Here is a 23,417-nt window from a genome sequence, read left to right on the forward strand (position 1 = left end):
TAAAAAGCGCGTTCGCGTACTTTTGTTCGCACACCAGACGCAAACAAAATTACGCTGGATTTTAAAAGATAAGCGCGTAGCTGCGCGTATCTTCTAAAATCCTGGATCGGCGCGCACAAGGCTGCCGATTTTGGGCAGCCGGCACACGCAGCCTGTCTCCGTTCCCTCCGAGGCCGCTCCGAAATCGGAGCGGCCTCGGAGGGAACTTTCTTTCGCCCTCCCCTTACCTTCCCCTCCCTAACCCACCCCCCTGGCCCTATCTAAACCCCCCCCTACCTTTATCCACAGATTTATGCCTCCCGGAGGGAGACGTAAATCCACGCGCGCCAGCGGGCTGCTGGTGCGCCGAGACCCGACCCGGGGGTGGTTCCGGAGGGCGCGGCTACACCCCCAGAACGCCCCGGGCCGAAACCACGCCCCCGGGCCCGCCCCGAAACGCCGCGTCCTGCCCCCAAAACACTGCGTCGTTCGGCCACGCCCCCCCCCAAAACCCTGGGACTTACGCGCGTCCCAGGGCTCTGCGCGCGCCGGCGGCCTATGCAAAATAGGCGCGCCGGCGCGTGAGGGCCCTGCTCGCGTAAATCCGGGCAGATTTACGCGAGCAGGGCTTTTAAAATCCGCCCGGTTATGTATGCACAAGGTGGTATAAATTCTGCTGCTGATTCATGGCTTGACTCTCTGTTCTCATGGTTCCCTTCAATTTCTTGGCTGCGTAAGTTACTGTTTTCTGTATTTGCTATCTCCTTTATACTGATTTTTGGCTGTTGTTGTTTTCAATGTTCTTTCTCTCTTCTATCATATATTTGCACTCCTCCTTCTTCTCTGCTACATCTATCTACTTCTATCCCTGGTTCTCAGTATGAAACAGTTCTCCTTGCAGAGACTCACTCATTATAAACAGTGTAGCAAGAATATGCATACTTTCTTCTTTAATGATTTTTAGTTCTCTCCTATCTTTATGCTAGTTATATTATTATGTGATTTGAAGTAGTTCTCTTATAAAACTATTCTATACTTTGTCTCTTCTTTCTGTTTAGTATACAGTTTTCTATCATGCTCTCTATACTTATTAAGAACAAGTTCTTTCTCTTTAGACTATTAGTTTAAATATGGTATTTCTTTCCTTATGCAATTTAATCTCCAGTTCACGACTAAATTTATGATAATATTATCACACTTGCAGCTCAACTATAGGGCTGGATGATCTCTATTGTAATCCAGTTTTAATGTTATCGTTTGATTAACTGGTGAATGCCTATGCTTATATGAGTTTCACTTACACCAATTAGGAATTTAGAGGGACACACATACCTGTTCTCTACACCTGATAAATACCAAGGTTAGTTGCTAGGAAACACTTTTTAGAACCCCTTTGCTAAGGCCCATCGTCACGGACCTGTTGGTGTACCACTCTTGCCATTTGAAGGTGGCACAAGAGGGAAATGATATATGGGCAGCATAATATGGAGACTATTGTTCAGACTTTGGTTCACTCAGGTTACCCAGAAGTCTTCATTGTCTGTGGCCTATCTGCAACTCTGGCCAAAGGAAAAATCTTTAATTGACCTTAGATTCAAGACTTTGGAAGACATCTGGAATACATTTAGGCTCTTCAAAGCCTATGCTAGAAGGTCATGAGGTTACAGAGGGCAAATGGCTGAGGCCACATTCTCAGGCTACCGTCTCCAATTGAGGGGCCCAACTGAAATCAGAGTTTCCCAATGCCCCATGAAGATGGAAAACAGATTGGAAAGATTGACATATTGAAGGACAAAGAACCTCAGAAGATTGCTGCACACATCTGGCAAAAGCAAGGTGGCTCTTTAAGGGGGGCCTTAATGTGGGTGGAGAGGTTTCAGGTTAAAGTAGTTTTTAGTTTATCCTATTTCACTATGTCATACTGCATAAGTGATTATCATCATAGGCTCATAGGCATCTCTGTATTGTTTAAACCTATAAAATGCAGCCCTCACGATATACTAGGAGAGAGACAGGCGTTAAAGCTCTAGCTGTATTGTAGGTCTGGCTGTCTGTATCTCCCAAGGATATGCAATAATAAATTTATATTTGCTCCTACTAAATTCTGTGTAATACTCTTGTGTCCTATATATGCAGAGAAGCGCCTTTACAAAGTGAGGTAATTTATACAGACATGTGCAAAATTCTTGAATCGTGGCTGCCTGTGGCCCTTAAGCTTAAAAATGCAAAGAAGGCTGTAAAATAGGGGTAGATTTTATAAAACTACGCGCGCATACTTTTCTTTACGCACCAGGCGCAAACAAAAGTACGCCGGATTTCGATACGCGCATAGCAGCGTGTATGTTAAAATCCGGGGTTGGCATGTGCAAGGCTGCCCAAAATCGGCAGCCTGTGTGCGCCGAGCCACACAGCCTGTCTCCTTTCCCTCCACACCCACCCCCCCCCCCCCCGGCCCCATCTAAATCCTCCCCACCTTTGTTGCACAAGTTATGCCTGCCAGGCTGGCTGTTGGCGTGCCATGGTCCGGTCCAGTCGCTGGTCCGGAGGCCGTGGCCACACCCACGATGACACGCTAGCCGCAACACCCCCCCCCCCCCCCCCAGGAAAGCCCCGGGACTTACGCGCGTCCTGGGGCTTTGCGTGCGCCTGCAGCCTATGCAAGATAGGTTTTCGGGGGTTACGCACATAACCCTTTGAAAATCTACCCCATAGAGCGAGTGCACTATTGGGCATGCTTCTACCACTCTTCTCTTCTCCAACACACAAGGGATTTCTACCATAAAGATTCTATTGTGCATATAGTCCCTTGCAGGATTTTTATCCTGTTGGACTCTATGCCATCCTGGACATAAAGTGCTACTCAGCCACCAAGTTGCTCCTCTCTATCACTGCAATATAATCTGTACCCTGGTATAGCACTGTCCCATTGGTTATCCCCCTTCCAACAGGTCTCTGAGATGCTAATTAAGTCTATGTCATCATTCACTGCTATACACTAACTCTCCCATCTTACTTCCTAGACTTCTAGCATTAGCATACAAACATTTGAAAGTGTGCTTTTTCTTTGTATTAACATTCTGCTTTTCAGTTGACAGAGATAATTTGGAATCTTTTAGCTCAGGTAAGTTTTTAATTATAGGCACTTGGACTACTTTTCTTATTATTGGAACCTCTCTGTTGGGATACCCTAACTCTAATGCTTCATTAGTATCCGCCGAACTATGCGCTGCTGAGCATCTGTGGGCTTTCCCCTTTGATTTAGTTTAAAAACTGCTCTATCTCCTTTTTGAAGATTAGTGCCAGCAGCCTGGTTCCATCCTGGTTAAGGTAGAGTCCATCCCTTCAGAAGAGTCCTTCTCCAAATGATTCCCCAGTTCCTTACAAAACTGAATCCCTCTTCCTTGCACCATCGTCTCACCCACGCATTGACATTCCAGAGCTCTGCCTGCCTCTGGTGACCTGCGCGTAGAACAGGAAGCATTTCAGAGAAAGCTACCCTGGAGGTTCTGGATTTCAGCTTTCTACCTAAAATCCTAAATTTGGCTTCCAGAACCTCCCTCCCACATTTTCCTGTGTCGTTGGTGCCCACATGTACCACGACAGCCGGCTCCTCCCCAGCACTGTCTAAAATCCTATCTAGGTGACGCGTGAGGTCCGCCACCTTCGCACCAGTTAGGCAAGTTACCAGGCGATCCTCATGCCCACCAGCCACCCAGCTATCTACATTCCTATTAATCGAATCACCAACTATGACGGCCGACCTAACCCTTCCCTCCTGGGCAGTAGGCCTTGGGGAGATATCCTCGGTGTGAGAGGACAATGCACCACCTGGAGAGCAGGTCCTTGCTACAGGATCATTTCTTGCTGCAGCAGGTTGATGGGCTCTGACCTGCTCTCCAGGAAATGTAAATTATTATCAGGAACTCTGGTTCACCAATTTTGGGACTTGTCAAGATAATATTTTGGAAATCTGTAGTACAGTACATTTACCAAGTGACAAAAGTACTGTCGCCACTAAAAGAAAGTGTATTATTGTTTGATCATTTCATGGGAGTGGCTGCTGCTCAAAAGTATGTTCACTCCTTCATGCGCACTGGAAAAAAAAAAGACCATCCTATTGTAATGGCTTGGACAAGACTTGCCAACAGCGACACAGCTTTGGAATCATCACCCAGTATGTGTGTTTGGGAAAAGTACATAAAACAGATGGATCTGACAAAAAAAAAACAGAAAAAGGGTCTTCTTGCAGATTTGGGACCTCTATTTGCCACATAAGGCTCGATGTCTGGTCCTCAACGATTATCACTGTGGCTCAACACTTTGAGATTACACAGGCTTGCAATGATGAAGAAAGACATAGAATGGGGTTTCTTGCACTGGGCTGACAGCGGTGGGGAGGAGGGAAGGTTGGGGGTTACCGATATACTGAGAATACGGCATTGGCAAGATCTTGTTTCTGGCTTGAGTTGACAACTGAATGATTTGTTTTTGAAAATTCACTAAAAGATTTTTGAACATAAATTGTCCGTATTTGTTAAACTGCTCGTCGTTCAGCACCTGTCACAGATAAAAACATTTGGAAGAGCAGAATGGGTTCCTGGCTCTGATTTTCACATTTTATTGTACTTTCTCCATCAGGTCATTCTTTAAACGTGCAACGTAAAACATCACATTGGGCATTTTCTGTCAGCTTTACAGCTGTGCAGTTACACAAACCAAGCTAGAACAACACTTAAGAGATACATTTCCACCTTCACGTAGATTAATGTAAATTAATTCTGGAGCACTGGCTGGGTTTAGAAGCTTAAGCACTAGCGGGTGGAGACTGGGAAGGATCCTTTGATAAACTGGACATGGCGAATTTCCTCCCACTCCATGCCTACTGCAAATAGGTTTTGATAAACAGGCCTGTCGAGTTTCAGCAAGCTGGCAGTCACTGTAATCCGTCCCACACCCACGGCACTGCTTTGTACAATGGCCTGGCCTCCGTCACTCACGCCTTAGACTTCTCCTGAGTTTCCAAAGTGCTATCCTGGAGGACCAGCTGGAAAGCAATATGCCCGAAAAAAAAAAGAGCAAATTACACTAAAGAGCAGGAAATGTGGCCCCTGCAGGGGATGGGAGCTCTGTACTGGCAGGTGACTCTATTATTTGATAAACGGGACGCACTGCCAGGAAAGAACAGACAACTGGAAAAGATGCAGGGCCAGTGCTGCAGTCCCTTTCTTCCTCTCCCACCCCAATCTTTTCCCTTTGTAGGTTTCCAGTGTCAATACTCTCAAAATACAATTATTCTTGCATTAAAATAAAGACAAAAGGAAATCCCTCAGCCCTCCCCAACACACACTGAAAATCACTCATTTAAAAAAAAACAACAAAAAACAGATTAAATGCAAAGTAAAAGTCAAAACTGGGTCTGAACTTCGTGAGATGAAGATAACAATAAGTTAATAAATTAAGTGCAATTATCTACACTGTGAGGCAGGAAAACTAACATTACTTTAGTTTACAGCTCGAAGCTGTACTGGTATTCACTAACGAGGCCGATATTCAGCAGCACTTAACTGGATAAGTTCTGACTTACTTGGCTAAGTTTAAATATTCAGCCACGATCAGCAGCCTCCACTTAGCCAGATAAATACTTATCCAACTGAGTGGTGGGAGGGGAATGGACGTAGCACGGAGGAGATAACTTATCTGGCTAACTTAGACCTGTGCTAAAGTTAACAGGATAAACTTGTCTAACACAGCATTCAGCCGCTAAGTATATAGGATAAATTAGCTGGATCAGCTGAGCCGCACAGCAGCTGAATATGGACCTCACAGATGCTAGGATGCTTTAGGTGCAACAGCTCCAGGCTGGAAATCCGATCCTGTCCTACAAATAAAACTGTACACAAAAAACTGTTAGGGGCAAACAACCCTTTGTATCACACAGATACTGTGCTAGTCTGATATACAGCTGTGAGCGCACTGCCCCTTCTCTATGCCTCAGTTAACGAATGTCTGCAAAAAATGATACTGTGAAGCGAGACTGAAACTGTTCTTAACAGAAAATCTCTCAAACATTAACTTTCTTTTTTTTTTTTGGAACACATTGTACCATTTGTACAAAGAGATACGTGCATAGGTATCCTTTTACAGGTTCTGGAGCTCATCCTATCCTGTGATACTTCAGTTCACCAAATCTAGCATGTCAGATAACTAATTCATCTTTCTAACATCTGGCAGGAGCCCTCCTGTTTAACACCGACTTGCTATATCCATCCGGCACTCCCATCCAGCGTTTAACATTGTGCAACAATCAAAGGCTAAACTGAACACTTTTGTTTGTTTGTTAACTTTCTAAAATTAAAGCAAAGGATTCGGGCTGAACTCTATTATCATTTCTATTATCATTCGTTGCAATAATCCCCTTCCAACTTAAATCAGATATCAAGGAACACAATTTGCGATTTAACTTGTGAGTCAGGACCAAGGAGTTTCCCTTTCAAGTGGTGGAATTATTCCTCTGCAGACGCTCAATCAGCTGATCAGCCTAGGAAGAAAAGGGAAAAAAAAGTTATACGCCTGTGTCAAAAAAGCTTTCAAAGCTGCCAGAAAATGAAAACTTGATGTGTGAATGCTTTAATCAAAATAACATCTTATTACAGGACATTTTACAATATTGCAAATCTGAAGAAAGGCTTCTAATTTTTCTTATAGTACAGCAGTACAGTCTTCTCATGTTTTGTGCTCATGAATGGTGTCACATGGCAGTCAGGCCACTGATATTATTTACCCAGAAAAGAAGATGGCAGAGGGAAGCTGCCTAACACTGCCCTAATCCATGGGCCACAGCTCATATGGTCTTTTTCTGCCATCACGTTTTTGTTTCTAAAATCTTGCAAAACAATCACTCGGCACCTATATAGGAAACCTGCCGTGCCAAAACAGCACTAACTCCCAGAACTCAAACAGTAACACCCCTACCTATGAAAAGGCAACAATGCAAACATCACACCAGGCCCCAGAACATCATCACTATTTTTCCCAGCACGGAAAAGGAGTGGCCTAGTGGTTAGTGCAATGGGCTAAAAACCCAGGGAAACCAGCAATCAAATCCCACTTCGCTACACTAAGATACCTTGTGACCTTGCTTTATTTCCAATTGCTTCAGGTACGAAGTTATAACTCCAATGTGATAAGCTGAGCATTGAAACAGTGCAGTGAAATTGCGCACACAGTTATTCCATGCACACACTAACATTTTTTGGACTCACAATGCACAAAGGGCCGGATTTTCAAAAGGTTACGCGCGTCGTCGGGCCTATTTTCAAAAGGCCCGACGACGCGCGTAAAGAAGAGAAAGGTAGAGGGACAGGATGGGGGAGGTAGGGGAAGGGAAGGGAAGGTGGGGTGGGGAACAGGAGAAAGCAGCGCAGCTCGGCGTGGGCTCGGAGCACGCAAGGTGCACAATTGTGCACGTCGACCCCGGATTTTATAACATGCGCGTGCACGTTATAAAATTGCGTGACCATGTGTGCGCGCACATGGACGCGCTCGCGCAACTTTTAAAACCTACCCCTAAGCTAATGGCATGCTAGTGCATCGGGAGATTAAACAAAGAGCATGCTAATCCGAAAATAAAGAAAACGGTTACCGCACATAAACCATGTTTTCTGTGCACAACAAAATGTTTTCTGTGCGTCAGCCTCTGGCACCGGAAGTCCAGCTTCCGCCCATAGACTAACATCCGCCTTGGAAACTTTACTCCACCTCCAACTAGGAATTATGCTTCCAGCTCTAAGAAAACGCGAGGATTTGGGTTGAGAGGTGGGGGCAATGACTAATGCCTTCATTCCCATTACAGTTACATAGGAGGGGGCGACCCTGTATGCACAATCTTGTGCGCAAAACTCCTCGCTGCATAGGGAGTAAAGGTTGTACATATAAAATGTGTGCATTACCGAGTGCACCTTATTATATCACCCTCTGTGATTGTAAGCTCTTTGGGGAGGGGACTTATTGGACCAGAATTCTAAGAATGCTGTAAGCTGCCCTGAGCATTATTTGGAAAGGCAGATAAAAATCTAAACTCATTCGCAGCAATACAAGCTGAAGTAGACCAAAACCAAACATTAGCGAATTACCTCCTGTTACATACAGAACACAGAAAATCCCTCACTAAATACAGTATAAGTGACCACAACATAAATAAAACTATGCAGGCAAAACCCCAAGAAGCCAGACTCTGTATTCAATGCTGTGCACATTACAAAAATAGCAGAGCGGCACATTTCCCAAAGCTGCCAGAGAAAATCCAAGACGTCCCACACAAGAAGGCAGGAAATGGAAGGCTGTTCTCTGCTGCCTGAGATTCACCGGTCAGCAGAGTCATGGGGCAGAGCCTTGGGTGCTCATACAAAGGGAAGGGCCTGGTCAACGCCCCCTCCACCCTGCCGTCCAAACTCCTGAGTTCTAGGGAATCAGTGGAATGGCCGGGCCTGACAGTGAACCACCTTCATACTTATAAATGGGGAGAAATAACCTTAGGAATGGCAGAACATCCTTAGAAGGAGAGCCAAAGACAATATGTCGCTTTAATTGGGGAAGTGGAAGAGACGCTGACGTGCACTGCTGTGCTTTGTACTTTACAGGAAATTGAAAAACCTTTTATGGCATTTCTGAGTCTGCAGTCTGAAACCCAAACAAACCACATCGGTGCACTTACTGTGATAAACCAGTAAGAATTGATCCTATAAATCAGTCTGGACAGAAATCCCAGTTGGCTGGCTGGAGCCAGCACGTGGAGGTGCAAATGGGATATGGAGCAGAAGGGAGGCCAGTGGAAACCCATTCTAGAGAAAGGAAAGAAAAGCAGTTGGTGGTCACCATTTCAGCATGAGCAGGCCCACCCTACACCGCCTCCCGAGGCCTTTGTGCTTCACGTATGCGCCAATTTCAGTTCCTTCATTGCACAAGATGGATTTTAATGAGGCAGATGAGTAACCTTCCCTGAACTCTGCATTAGGGCGCTCCGCAATGCTCTCCGCTCTTAAAAGCAGAAAATCTTACTGCTTTAGCAAGGACTCGGGCGAGAACAGCAGAGAGCACCTTCCGAAGTCTGGAGTCCTTATAGTCAGGTAGTGATAAAGAGCGCTGATCAGGCCTTCCCCTGTGGAAGCCATCCCGCGCCTCAGGAGCACGCGCACTGCCACCTCTGGGGTGGACCCGATTTTACGGCCTGCGTGCTACAGGAGAAGGAAGGGGCAAGTTTACAGCCTCAGCTGGTAAACTGAGGCACGAGGACCGCACAGGTTTACGGAAAAGATGCAGAGGATAAAACATGAAGAAAGTGAAACTGTAAACTTCCTGTCCCTCCGGTCCAAGTGCTTTTTTCTTTGCCCACTCCCACCCTAAAACCCAGCATCAATTTTCTCCTGCTCCTCTGGGCTTCCAGCTCAATCTGAAGCATCCTCTATTGGGCTCCGGCACCTGCCTGGGGATTTCTCACCCTCTTTTACATTCTCTCCCAGTTTATGACAGTCCTCTGGCAGGGGGGGGGGGCGTGCACCAGGGCTCTTGCACTTCTCCTTACCTCTGCACTGTGCTGCATCCATACGTCCTGCATCCTGGGTCCTTTATATAGGTCCTGCAGCCGGGACTTCCTGGGGTCACGGTGGATGACATTACATCCTAACCAGTAGGGATGTGAATCGTGTGATCGATCTTCTTAACGATCGATTTTGGCTGGGGGGGGGGGGGGGGGGGGAGGGAAATCTGATCGTCATGTTTGTTTTTTTTAAAAAAATCGTTAAAAATCGTAAATCGGGGGAGGGCAGGAAAACCGGCACACCAAAACAACCCTAAAACCCCCGCTGGACCCCCAGGGACTTTTGGCCAGCTTGGGGGGGCCTCCTGACCCCCACAAGACTTGCCAAAAGTCCAGCGGGGGTCCGGGAGCGACCTCCTGCACTCGTGACGTCGGGTGCCAGGAACCAAAATGGCGCCGGCGCTACCTTTGCCCTGTCATATGGTAAGGGCAAAGGGCCACTGGTGCCATTTCTATTAACGCAGCCGTGGCCCGAGAGCGGGAGATCACGGGAGATCGCGCCGGGACCCCCCCACTGGACCCCAGGTAATTTAAAACATTTTGGGGGGGTTCGGGAGGGTGGGGGATATGTTTTAAAGGGTCGGGGTGGGTTTTAGGGTTGTTTTGGTGTGCCGGTTTTCCCGCCCTCCCCCGATTTACGATTTTTTGACGATAAATCGGGGGAATTTTTATTGTATCGCGGCTCTAACGATTTTTGACGATTTAAAATATATCTGACGATTGTTTTAAATTGTCAAAAAACGATTCACATCCCTACTAACCAGTATTTATGGAAGCTCTGAGCAACCTGCCAGTGCCTCAGCAACAGGTCTTCCTGCACCAGTCACGAGTGCCTCGCCCACCCGTCTCTCACCATGCTCCTGCTCTGCCCCCCTGGCCTTGCCTCCCAGCCAGCCCTCTTCCGCTGATCTTTAGTTGCTGACCCGGACTGACTTCTGCCCTTGCTATGCTGTTTCCCCACGTGCCCTGACCTCTGCCTGGACTCCAACCTTGCTAGTTCTCTGCGGCCCTGACCATTGCCAGAATTCTGTATTTTTCGGTGCTCTGCCAGCCCAGACTCCTGTCCAGTTTCGCTCTCCTTGCCCTGTGGTGGGCCTGGTACATGCTTGCACCCACCAAGCCAGGTCAACCTAGCAGCGGTCCAAGGGCTCTCGACCCCCAGAGTAGGACAGCTCCCTCCAGAACCCCGAGGTAATGAACCCTAAGCCGCCCCTGCAGAAGTCGACAGCGTATGAAATCCGAGCCTCCTCTGGGGATGCTCCATACCTAATGTCCTTCAGGTCACTGACATTATTGCGCTGCAGGACTGTCCTTCCCACGGCCATCAAGTCCTCCACTGAGAGTTTAGAAGAGAAAAAAACAAAACAAACACTGGTCAGTATTTTGGTTGGTTTTAAGGCAGTGTCTTTGTAATCCAGATGAGAGGTCACAGCAGCTGTCAACCTGGCCTTTCTCATGTAACACATGGGACACACGCAACATCATGCTTCTGAGCACAAACTACACAGAACAGCAATTGGTGGCGATCTTTGGCTCTCTGGGGCGTTGGCACGTGGCACTCTCTGACCACGTGATTATGCTTTCAGCTTTCAAAGGCTGAACGTGGCTCTCCCAGACTTGCTTAGCTATCAGTGTGGCTCTCCAGCTGCCAATGGCACAGGATTTCTGGGTGACGGGCGCAGCCGCAGAGGGACAGCAGAGTCTCAGGCCCAGTGCCACGGCGGCCATCACCAAAACTCAATACACTGCAACCTTCTTGTCCAGGTCATTGGAGCTGCGCTACTGGGCAACCAAACACGGACAGAGACTGCACACACTAAATCGTAAGAGGCCTACAGCCTGGTCCCTGCACAAGTTCAGCGACAGCAGCTTCTCTCTGATCTCTCCACAGCCCTCACCAACCAGACCCCGCTGCCTCTCTGCTCTCCTCATTCCATGGCCCTGCCACCAACATCCCTCCACGTGGCCCGAGCATGGAAGTCAAGATTTATGCCATTTTTCATCATTTCTTCTGCAATTATTATTAAATTTGGGTTATTCTTCCATGATCTCTACCTTTTCCCTAGTGATTTGGTGATATTTATATCGCAGAGAGCGTCCTAGGAATTGAAATGCTCTCTTACCCTATTGGCACTACGATATCCTATTTGTACAAATTCCTCCCTCCCAAATCCCCCAAATAAGAACTCAAATAATGAATACCGCAATCGTCATTACTTTAAAAAGGGAAACTTCATTTCTTGACTGAATGGGTGTCTGGGGGGTCTCCCTCAACTCTGTACAGGAGCGACGCATGCCCATCTGGTTGGAAGCACCCGATCCCTCCCTCTCGTCAGCTTCGGCTCTGCGCTTGCTGACTACGTCTGAGCACCTGCTCTCAGGGGCCCAATTTAAGCAAAGCTTCTATCCGTTATGAGCAGAACGGGGTTTTTTGATTTTTTTTTTTTTTAATTTCTGTTTCATTTGAATTACATTCTCCAACACCACTTATCTGGGAATCCATACCTGAAGTTTCCCGTTTCTCACTCTGGGTGCTTGGTAGTGGAGCGAGCAATAAAAGCTTCAGAACAAATAATAGCGAATCTGCATTTCAGGGCCTTTAACACCCGAGTTGTTCCTCATATTAAGCTGCTGGTCAGGTTTGGTGACGCGTAGGGCCAAGATACTGAACTGTTTGACAGTCTACTAATGACCACGTCTCCTGCTCCCAGGGGCTGCCGGAAGCTGTCCCTACATTTATTTTATTTAAAAAGAGTCCCACCGATCTGAAAGCCTCTTCTCGGTGGGGTGCAACGCACAAATCGTACAAAAACCATGCATAGCAACAGGATTTAGAAGCAAGTTACAAAAACCTTAAGAAATTCTACTGGCATAGGCTTGTTCAAAAAAAAGACCGCTTTTACTTTTTCTCTAAAAATAAAGATAATATTCTAACAAGGCAAATGTCTACAGGACGCGTGCTCCATAGAACAGGTGCGGCTACCGCCCCCGTGCTCCAAGCAAGCCTTCATTAATCGGACGGTCTTAACAGCTGGGGAATCTTCCACAGTCTATTCCTGGAGATCTTAAAACTCACCTAGAGAATACACAGATGCAAATGGCTTAGGGACAGAATTATGTAGAGCTCCATCGACCAAATTAAGGATCTTAAAGTTAGTATGGCAACCAATTTGAAGGCAATACAATTTAGATTACATTAACATTCGTGTTCATAAACTCTATATTAGACAAGATGGTGTCAGCCAGATTCCAGCACTTCTCATCTCATCACTGTTTCCTGGTTCTGTTGCCTCCTCTGTGGATCAGATTCCTAGGACTCCGTTCTTCTTTATCGCGACTGGTTTTATTCCTTATGCATTTGCACTGCTGTGAATTTAAAAAAATGCGCACCACGGTAGGGTCACGCCTCTTATCCTGAAACATTTCCTTCCTCGAGTCCATGGCCTTTGTCCTTTCAGGCTACAATGTGGCTTCACATGCAACAGCAAAACTCAACAAATATTATACAGTGAACAAAATAAACCCCCACTCAAGGAATTCCATGACTGCAATGCGACGTCACGGCGTTTCTTAAAAGGCCCAATGTTTGCACTTTTTACAGCTGCCCACGACACACATTTGACTGATACAGACTGGATATGGGGCTGCAGCCTTAGCACGTGCCATGTTAAACCCAGCTGCTCCTTTACTAATAGAGCTGACTGTACAGGACAGTTGCAGGCGGATGCCCAGCGTGCCCCATGCCTGTAACAAGTGGAGTACACTGCACGTCCATAGTGAAATACCTCAGATTAAACTAGTGGTTATTCCCCTCTTACCTAGAGACAGGTGATCTTGGGTGAGGGTCTTGCAGTTTCCGATGTGCTTTTTGGGCACCACCAGGTAATGGTGAGGTGCCCCAGGCCTGATATCCTTAAAGCAAACCAGGTCTTCATTCTAATGGAGAAACACAGACTTTGTAGCTATTACTAGAATAGGGGCTCAAAAAAAGTGATGGGGAAAAGAGGGCAATAATGTGCATAAATTCACTCCCCTGTCCTCGGAAATGCCTCCTTTCTCTGCAGCTGAAAGTACTTGTCCAAGAAGACAGACGTATGTTTATTTATTTATTTTACATCTTTTCTATACCGTCATTAAGTTATTTACCATCGCAACGGTTTACTAATAGGCACATATAGTAAAAATAATTCGTTAAAATTTAACAGAAGTGCCAATAAATATCCGGTAACATATGATTCCAATATAAAGACTATTTGATTAGTGTCGTCTATTATCCTTCTCATACATGGTTGAAATTCATGTAATTTACTCTTGCATTTTTAGTTTTATCTATGAATATCAGTGAGAGTAAAATAATAAACAGGTGAGCACATGGGAACTCATGTGCTTGGTGCTGATAACTTAAGCCCACATTTCTTTACTTACTTTCTCCGTCCTCTTTGTTTGTATGTATATAAGCTGTGAGGCAGGGTATGTACCTCTCCCAACGGCCAATGCTAGGGTCGGCTTTACATGTGTAACATGGAGAAAATTGCCATCTTCATGTGTCCCACGAGAGTCATTTTTATTGCATTTCATGTTCAATTAAGTTTATTAATGGACATTTTTTGCTGAGATACCAAGTATAGACCCTAAGGAAACCTTTAGTAAACGTTCGGAAAAGGCAGTGCAAATTATGTAAGGAGAGATTCCACAGAAGATTCTCATAAGCTCTCAACGGCTGGTGGCACAATCCCAAAGCTGTTACTGTTACTTCTGAAAAGGTACTCAGCTATTCAGTACTGCTTACTTCATCACAAACATAACATAATAGTAACAGATTAAGTTTCTTATTAAGTAATTTATATCCGATTGCTTTTAGACTATTTAGCACTAAAAAAAAAAAAAGGTTCAAATTCCTTAACAGGCATGACCAATAAACCCCTGGGTTTCCTTAAAAATGTTTGCCTGCTGTTCAGTACCATGGTCTGGACAGCTCCTGTGATGGCGCGATGGCCACATCAAAATGAGCAGTGCTTTTCACATTTTTGCAATATCCAAAAAACCCCCAAACAAACCCTTAATGATTCATCACATTAAAATGCTAAAGTCACATTAGACTTTACAGATTTGTCACATGGGACACAAGTGGAAAATCCTTTGGCACACTCTGGTTTGCAGAAGAATAGTCAGGTGCGGAGTTCCAGTCAAAAAATTATCAAAATCCCTCATTGTAAAACTGTACTTAAAAATCCTTTACATCATACCTACCCCTTTAATAAATAAACTCTGCATTCTGATCTTGTCTGTAAAATGAATTGAGTGGGGGAGGGGATTTTTGGGGGTTCATTTAGAATTATTTTTCTTTAAACAACATTCCTCCAGCTTGAGATTTGGAGACACTGACCCCAGAAAATATATGGACAGTAAATGTATTCTCAGTGCTTTCATCAGTTGAATCCTACACTACCTCACCCTCACCAGGCCGATGCAATAAAGTGTGCCCAGCCCAGCACACAGTTTAAGGAGCTGCAACCCCCCACTAAGTGAAGAAGTACGATCCACTGCCATATTTAGGGTGGGGAAAGAATAGTTTTCATTGCTGCAAAACTGGCTACAGGTGCAGTGTCTCGTCACCTTCCTTAGAGGGTCACGTAAAAAGAAGAGAGCAGTTAGGGTAGCAATCGGGAAAACTGGCCTTGGATAGAGATGTCAACAGGCAGAGCCATAACTAGGAATTTCAGCGTCCGGAGCACAACCTGATCCCAGCCCCTCCTTCTGCCCCTCTCCTGTCTTACCCCCAGCTTGGAGGGTTGGACGATGGTGCACACTTTTCATGCACTGCAGTCCAGGCTTGCATTTTTTAGTTATTTTTCCGTCCCCAAGCGGCTGCTCCTTTGACCACCCCCTAGTAACGGCCCTGTCCATCAGAGTGCATAGGTTGAGGCTGGGGGAGGGAGACACTAGGTGACTGTTAGCGTGCACAAGCGATCCGGGACAATCGTCCGGAATGTATCATCTGCGGGGGGGGGGGGGGGGGGTGTGTGAGGGCTCAGGGGATGAAACGCTGGTGACCACAGACCTGTAGTACGGATTCCCGTGCCCGATATTTTACTATTGTCTTTATTATGTTCTGCAGCAGGCAAGCAACCTGCCGGATGATGTCTCTAAAATAAATCAGATGCTCCCCCCTCCTCCTCCCTGGGAACAGACCGCAGGCGCCAGTCCCCAATCTCCCTACTCTCCGGGAACCAGACCCCGATCGCCTGCCAGCCCCGGCCCCTTCCTCGGAACGGATTCAAATCGCCCGCCGGTTCTGGTCCCTCCCACGGGGGGACGGGACGGGACACAGCCCTCGATCGCCTGCCGGTGCCGCTCCCTCTCTCGCGCCGCGACGCGGGAGCTCCCGCGCCGCCCTTTCTTACGTCACAATGCAGCAGTTCCGCGTTCTTCTCCTCATTGTTGGCGATTCTGCAGAAGATGCAGCCGCTGTCATAGCCGGGCCCGGGCTCCCCGTCCCGGCCCCCGCCCGCTCCTGCCGCAGCCTCCCCGGCCATGGCTCTCCGTCTGCCGGTGCCCGGCGTTCACTCAGCCGCAGAGCGGCCAGCGGTCCAGGCTTCACCCCACCCCCCAGCAGGTGCAAGAGCAGCTCCCGGCCCAGCGCGCCGAACCATTTCTCCCAGGCGGGCGCCATCTACTGGGCCCTGGCGTCACTGCAGTGAGCCGTGGGCACCGCCGGACGCCCAGGGAAACGGCCGCATTACCCAGTTACACGCTTGCAGAAAAAACGTTTTCAGCGTGTCTATTCCTGGGTAAAAATGTGAACCTATCCTTGTAGAACCGGTTGATAAATATTATATTGTAACAACTTTAGACCTACATTTTATAGAAACAACAAAGTCCCTATTTTTGGAAGTCATGATCTCCTTCTCCAGCCTTTTTAATGTGGTAGGTATTTTGTGCACACAGATGTAGAAGTAACATCGTTTCAAATTGTGATTAGCTTCGATCCTGCCAGGAGCAGTAGAGAAGTAGCCTGTTAGTTACAGACTACAAGCCAAGCTTCAAATCCTGCTTCTCACGCTAGCACTCCTTCTGACCTCGGGCAAGTCACTTTATTCTACATTGCCTCAGGTACAAAGTTACAGGGTCATTTATCGTAATGCATGCTTTCATGGGCTTTCACTACACCGTGTTTTCCCTTACTCCTTATTCAGTAAGGGGCAGAAAACGCGCGTCCAACCCGCGGCACCTAATAGCGCCCTCAACATGCAAATGCAGGTTGATGGCCCTATTAGGTATTCCCCACGATCCAGAAAGTAAAATGTGCAGCCAAGCCGCACATTTTACTTTAAGAAATTAGCGCCTACCCAAAGGTAGGCGCTAGTTTCTGCCGGCACTGGGAAAGTGCACAGAAAAGCAGTAAAAACTGCTTTTCTGTGCATCCTCCAACTTAATATCATGGCGATATTAAGTCGGAGGTCCCGAAGGGTAAATAAAAATAGAAAAAAATTTTTTAAAGGGGGCGGCGGCTGTCGGGCCGAAAACCGGACGCTCAATTTTGCCGGCGTCTGGTTTCCGAGCCAGTGGCTGTCAGCGGGCTCGAGAACCGACGCCGGCAAAATTGAGCATCAGCTGTCAAACCCGCTGACAGCCGCCGCTCCGGGCTAAAAGGAGGCGCTATGGACGCGCTAGTGTCCCTAGCGTCTCCTTGTGCCCATTTCTATCGCACCACCTACTTTGCATACTGTATCGCGCGCACTGACGAGTGGCCGGTGCGCGCGCCAGGAGAGCGAGCGTTCGGCCGCTCTCCCGCGGACTTTATTGAATCGGCCTGTTAGAGAGAGAGACTGTGAAGGCTCACATATTTGAACATTTTATACTGCTGTAAGAGTGGGCATTATGAACTTGGGCTGAAGTTTCTTGGGTGGGGTAGGTCTTGCCAGTGGCGTAGCCACGGGTGGGCCTGGGTGGGCAGGTGCCCACCCAACTTAGACCCAGGCCCACCCAACTGGCACCGGAACTGCAAGGCTGTCGCGGGATCCCATCCCCGCGACAGCGAACAAGAGAACCCACGCCTCGCGCGCCATCACGGCACACATGGGGAAGCGCTGCTGCGGCCGTATGGCCAACCGGTCTTCCTGTTCGGGGGGGGGGGAGCGGAAGCGCCGCACGCAGCTTCCGCTTCCTCCCCCCAATGCAGGAAGATCAGCTGCCTCTCCTGCTGCCACCCGTTCTCCTGCTATCTTCGGGCGTCGGGCCGATCTTCCTGCTTGGGGGGGGGAGGGAGGAAGCGGACGTTGTGCGCTTCCACTCCCCCCCCCCCCCCCCGACAGGAAGTTCGGCCCGACGCCCGAAGATAGCAGGAGTCCGGTGGCAGCAGGAGAGGCAGCTGATCTTCCTGCTCTGGGGGAGAAAGCGGAAGCTGTGCACGTGCTTGAATGTGTATGTGTGGATGAGAATGGGAGTGTGTGTGGGTGAAAACTGGAGCCTGGGTGTGTATGTGGGTGAGAATGGAAGCTTGAATATGTGGGTGAATGGGAGCTCGAATGTGTGTATGTGTGGTTGAGAATGGGAGCCTGGGTTTGTGGGTGGGTGAGAATGGGAGCTTGAATGTGTGTATATATGGGTGAGAATGAGAGCCTGGGTTTGTGTGGATGGGTGAGAATGGAAGCTTGAATATGTGGATAAGAATGGGTGCTTGAATGTGTGTATGTGTGGGTGAGAATAGGACCTTAAATGTGTATATGTATGGATGAGAATGGGAGCTTGAATATGTGTGGGTGAGACTGGGAGCATGGGTTTGTGGGTGAGAATGGGAGTCTGGGTTTATGTGTGTGGGTGCCTGGATGTGCGTCTGTGTGTGCATAAGAATATAAGCCTGGGGAGGGGTGAGAAAGTGAGAACTTGTATGTGTGTCTGCAGAGAATGTGAGCTTGTGGGGGGGGGGGGGGGGGAGAGCATATGAGAGTGTGAGAGAGAAAGCGTTTATGTGTGTGTGTGTGGAAGGGAAGAAGATAGTAATAGAAGAAAGACACTGAAAAGGAATTAGGAAATGAGCTAAAGGGAAAAAGAGACCAGGACCAACTGATTAGAAAAATACAAAGATCAGACAACAAAGGTAAAAATATATATCTATATTTTGAGATGTTAGCAATTTAAATATAAGCAACACAACCGCTCTCTCAAAATTTATGGACAGGTAGGAGCCGTGTATAAAATCGTAATAATAAGAAGGCTAAAGTACCACAAATCACCGTGAATTATGTTTGTATCATTAAGTAAACCTCATACTTAGGCGTAGATGTGAATGCTATGCTGCATAATTTGGCATTTATCAGTAAAAAAAACAACTAGTAGACCTGCATGCCTACAGCCCACCCATGTTAACCTTGTGCCCACCCAAAAAATCAATTCTGGCTGCGCCACTGGGTCTTGCAGGGCAGTTTTACATGCAGTGGTATGTACAAACAGCACAGTTAGCATCAGTGAAGATTTAATCTGATTTGGAGTAATGAAAGGTGGAAGAAGATTAGATTTGTACCCTGTTCTCTCTACCTAGAATGATGCACTATCTACCTAGCTGCAATCATGTTAGGTAGAGAGAAGATGGTACAAATCTAACCTGATCTCAGGTTTGAAAATGCAAGAAAAATATATTTTAATATTTATGAGTTGATTTTAAATAGGATGGCTTTAAGTTGCATTTAATTTATATTATTTATCATTTTGGTTATTTAAAAAACTAGGCCCTTCTATGGCCTTTTGGGACAGAAATTTGGCCAGTGTGAGCTGGACTTCAGTAACTTTTCTTATCCTGCACTTATGCCGAGCCTGGGCTTGCCTTCCCTGCTGGAGAGATCACTTTGCATAGAAGTTTCTTATTTTGGACAATGCCCGAGATGGCGAAGAAGGCCCTGCCACCGAAAGGCCACCATGCGAGCCCATCCCTGTGGCAGCAAAGAAGGCCCCGCTGAAGCAAGACCACCACGGGAGCCCATCCCCCTGGCAGCGAAGAAGTACCACTGAAACAGCCACCATGGGAGCTCATCCCTGGAGTGGCGAAGAAGTCCCACTGAAGCAAGGCCGCCACAGGAAGCCCATCCCCATGGCAGCAAAGAAGTCCCGCCAGAGCAAGGCTGCTATACGAACCCATCTCTGTACCAGCGAAGGCCCCACAAAAGCAAGGCCACCATGGGAACCCATCCCTGTGGCGGCAAATCAGGCCGCAGCGAAGCAAGGCCACTATGGGAACCATTCCCTGCAGCGGCAGAAGGGATTTGGTGGCGAGGCCCAGTGCATGCGTGTGAGAATGGGAGTCAAGAGTGTAGGTTTTTGTGCATGAGAATGGGAGCCTATCGGTGTGTATATGTGTTTGGGTGAGAACGGGAGCCTGAGAGTGTATGCAGTATGTGTGTGTGAAAGAATGAGAGCCTGGGTGTGGGTGTTTGCCTGTGAAAGAATGGGAACCTGGGTTTTTGTGTGTTTGTGTGAGAATAGGAGCCTGTGTATGTAAGAAAGAATGGGAGCCTGGTATTTTGTGTTTGTGTGTGAGAATGGGAGCCTGGGTGTGTGAGAGCTTGCGTGTGTAGTAGAACATGTGAGAGTGAGAGCTTGTGTGTGTAAGGGAGTCATTGAGAGAAAGCATGAGCCTTTGTGTACGTGTGTGAGAGAGAGAGAAGGAACAAAGAAAGACAGATAAGGGGGAAGTGGAAAAAGAGTGGGACTAACTGATTAGAAAAATAAAAGATCAGACAACAAAGGTAAAAAATTTTTTTGAGATTTTTAGCAATTGGAATATGCCATCTTTGGGTATGTGTATTTCTTATAATTTTGTATTTTGCTCTATAGCCTTCCACTGTCCAGAGACTGGTTTCTTAAGCTTTCTATTTCAGTTTTGTTTGCAAAGTGTAGTCCCTTATTTCTGTATTAGGTAAGAGTTGGTCTGTGTTCTGCCTGTGTGTGACAGAGATGCAGTATTGCTGCTGGGTGTAATTTTGCAGGGGTTTGTGTTACTTCACAAAATGTTTAGCAGTTGAGCAAGTCTTTTTTTTTTATTTTGCTGAGATGACTCCAGAATTTGAATATAGCCTTTTTTCATGTTGGGTTGTAATGTGAACTGTCATAGTTTTGCTCTGCACTCGTTCTTATGATTATTTCTATTTTATTGTAGTTATGGTGATCTCTGCCTTTCTGGAAAGAGGATTCGTGAAAGAATATATTGATATTTGTTTTATGGCATGATTGGATCTGATGTTTTTTATGCTTTGCTTCTTACCTGATATTCTTGTGTATTTGTATATTGCAATAAATATAAAAAATAAATACAGATTAATAAGGAATTTTATTGGTATTGGTAAGTGCTTGAAATAATAGAGTTAAAATATTCTAAAAAGTTTCACTATTGAAGCATAAGGGCTATTGTAGATTACTTAGGAACCCATTGTAAGGTTCATGCTAAGGCATTATTTATCAATAAGAGTACAACTAGTAGGTTCAGACTTGTATGCCTATGGCCCACTCTTGTTAACCTTGGGCCCACCCAAAAACTCAGTTCTGGTTATGCCACTGCTTTCCAGTAATGGGAGGTCCAGGGAGGTGTACAGGAGTCAGTGATGGATGGGGGGAGGAGGAGGGGTTGGAAGAAGTGAATAAAAGTGCTTTCCACAGGGCACTTGGAGGAGTTTTTGAAGTAGGAAGAGTAGAGCTGAGATTGGGCAGGCCAGTGCAATAAGGTGCGTCCAGCCTAGCAGAAGCATTTACTTTGCTTGTGTCATTTAACTCTAAGTAAAGTAGTCCTTTATCTCCTGTTCAGTTTTGGGTTTTTTTTGCTAATATCATTGTCTCTTAATGCGTCATTAAGCCACCAGAATGTGTGTGTAACATGCGAATAAAGGCTATCCAGCTCCACCCAAAGAGTGTGCATGGTCTGTGCACACTCTGCTTTCAGTGTTCCCTGTTTTAACTTGTCCCATCAAAGAGGCATCTTTCCGAAGCACGTCCATGTGAAAGTGTGTAGAGTGTGGGACAGAGGAAAAGATAAAAATGTCTCTCCAAACATCCAATAGGCCAAAGATCTTCATCAGAGTACTTAACTTTTCCCTAACTCTCCACTGAGAAGTTACAATCCTTTTAGAATTATCCAATTCAGGGTTTTCTGTCAGAATAAAGGTCCCAGCCAATATTTATCTATTTATTTACCTATTTAAGAAATTTATAAATCGCTTTACAGATCTTACAATAAGACCTTCTAAAGCTATGTACAACAATAAAATACAATTTAAAATAATAAAAATCAACACATCACAATATAAAACAATAAAAATAAAACAGAAAATTAACAGTTGTTAACTGTTAGATTCGTGAACTCTTAGTCTGACTTATATGATTAAAATAAGTCAGAAGGTGGATCAAGATAACAAACAGTCTTTTTATGAAACTGGCCTTCAAGACGAGAAGTTGAACTGAACACGTAGGTGAATCACTATTAAAAGTATTTATTAAGAAAACAACATAGATTTCAAGAACATATCACAAATGAAACTTTGTAAATGAGAAAATACATGGCAACAAGCAAAAAGTATTTATACGAGACAAAAAAGGCAGAGATAAGCTGAAGAGAAGCGTTCACCGTGGCTATCAGTTGCCAAGGCCACCTGAATGCTTCTCTTCAGTGCTTATAAACAGCTGATATACCTTTAGATTCTAAACAGCTGGAGTCCCCTGTTCCCTGTGAAGACTGCACCAATCAGCTGGGTGCACGCTCGCGTTCAGGCCAGCTTGTAGCACCCAGCCACACATGCGCACGCATGCGTGCACCCCGACGTCAGACGCGTCGGAGCGCACAAATCGCGGCAAGCCCCGAAACACCCGCTGCAGTCCCCAACTGACGAACCCCATCGGCGACCCCCCCCCGCCCAAACTCCACCAAAGCCCACTCTAACCAGAGGTAATGTCTTAACAGTAACCCCCTTCTTACGCCCTCTTCCTGGAGATTTGGGAGATTTGGGTTTATATGGGTTGTCCTGATGAAACTGAGATAAAAGAGATTTGTCAAAAATATTGGAAGCTGGTTCCCATGTGTCTTCTTCTGGACCGAAGCCTTCCCAGGAAATCAAATACTCCCTTTGGGGGACTAGAATTACTAAAATGTGTAAAGTATAAAGGAGATCGATATACCTGTGGAGTAATTCGTACATCAACTATTTTTTATTACGGATGGATTCTGCACCAATCAACTTCTAAAGTCACCCAAGATCACTGTTCCAGTGCTCCTAAGAACATAAGAATTGCCATACTGGGGAGGAGAGAGATGAATGGGGAAGGACAGGGGACTGGGGGATACTGGTGCTGTGAAGAGGGTGTGGGTAGAGAATATAAGAACATAAGATTTGCCTTACTGAATCAGACCAAAAGTCAATCAAGCCCAGTATCCTGTTTCTAACAGTGGTCAATCCAAGCCACAAGTACCTGGCAAGTACCACATTAAATAAATCACAAGCTACTATTGCTTATTAATTCCCGTAACCCAGTTACACTAACTGCTGTAATCACATCCTCTGGCAATGAATTCCAGAGCTTAACTATGCGCTGAATGAAAAAGAATTTATTTGTTTTAAATGAGCTACGTGCAAACTTCATGGAATGCCCCCTGGTTCTTCTATAATCTGAGCATGTAAATAACTGATTTACATTATGCTGTTCAAATCTTTTCATGATTTTGTAGATTTCTATCATATCCCCCCCTTGGTCGAATCTTCTCCAAACTGAACAGCCCTAACTTCTTCAGCCTTTCCTCATAGGGGAGCTGTTCCATGCCCCTTATCATTTTGGTTGCCCTTCTCTGCACTTTCTCCAGTGCAAT

At 46.3% G+C, this 23,417-nt stretch overlaps 1 protein-coding gene across 2 annotated transcripts; it reads right to left on the reverse strand.

The window, feature by feature from the left end:
• Nucleotides 1-4,569: 4,569 nt before the first annotated feature.
• LOC115088349 (histidine triad nucleotide-binding protein 3-like) lies at nucleotides 4,570-16,186 on the reverse strand. 2 transcript variants are annotated; one of them, XM_029596526.1, is made up of 5 exons: nucleotides 15,979-16,186; nucleotides 13,393-13,510; nucleotides 10,841-10,910; nucleotides 8,693-8,819; nucleotides 4,570-6,517 (listed from the first exon to the last, which is right to left on the reverse strand). In XM_029596526.1, the coding sequence occupies exons 1-5, from the start codon at nucleotides 16,108-16,110 to the stop codon at nucleotides 6,470-6,472; spliced, it is 495 nt and encodes a 164-aa protein (XP_029452386.1). In that variant the 5' UTR covers nucleotides 16,111-16,186; the 3' UTR covers nucleotides 4,570-6,469. The 2 variants fall into 2 exon arrangements, with proteins under 2 accessions (XP_029452386.1, XP_029452385.1); XM_029596525.1 differs by lacking the exon at nucleotides 15,979-16,186 and adding an exon at nucleotides 14,000-15,918.
• Nucleotides 16,187-23,417: the final 7,231 nt, after the last annotated feature.

The sequence above is a fragment of the Rhinatrema bivittatum genome, chromosome 3 (assembly GCF_901001135.1).
Source record: "Rhinatrema bivittatum chromosome 3, aRhiBiv1.1, whole genome shotgun sequence".
In the NCBI taxonomy this organism is placed as follows: Eukaryota; Metazoa; Chordata; class Amphibia; order Gymnophiona; family Rhinatrematidae; genus Rhinatrema; species Rhinatrema bivittatum.

Excerpts from the sequence above, each read along its gene's own strand:
- LOC115088349 (XM_029596525.1), bottom strand. The coding sequence starts at position 14,152 with ATGAAATGCAATAAAAATGACTCTCGTGGGACACATGAAGATGGCAAT. Across the intron at positions 10,911-13,392 it reads CCAAGATCACCTGTCTCTAG|TGGAGGACTTGATGGCCGTG; the intron begins GTAAGAGGGGAA and ends CTAAACTCTCAG. Across the intron at positions 6,518-8,692 it reads ATTCTTACTGGTTTATCACA|GCTGATCAGCTGATTGAGCG; the intron begins GTAAGTGCACCG and ends TTTTCTTCCTAG.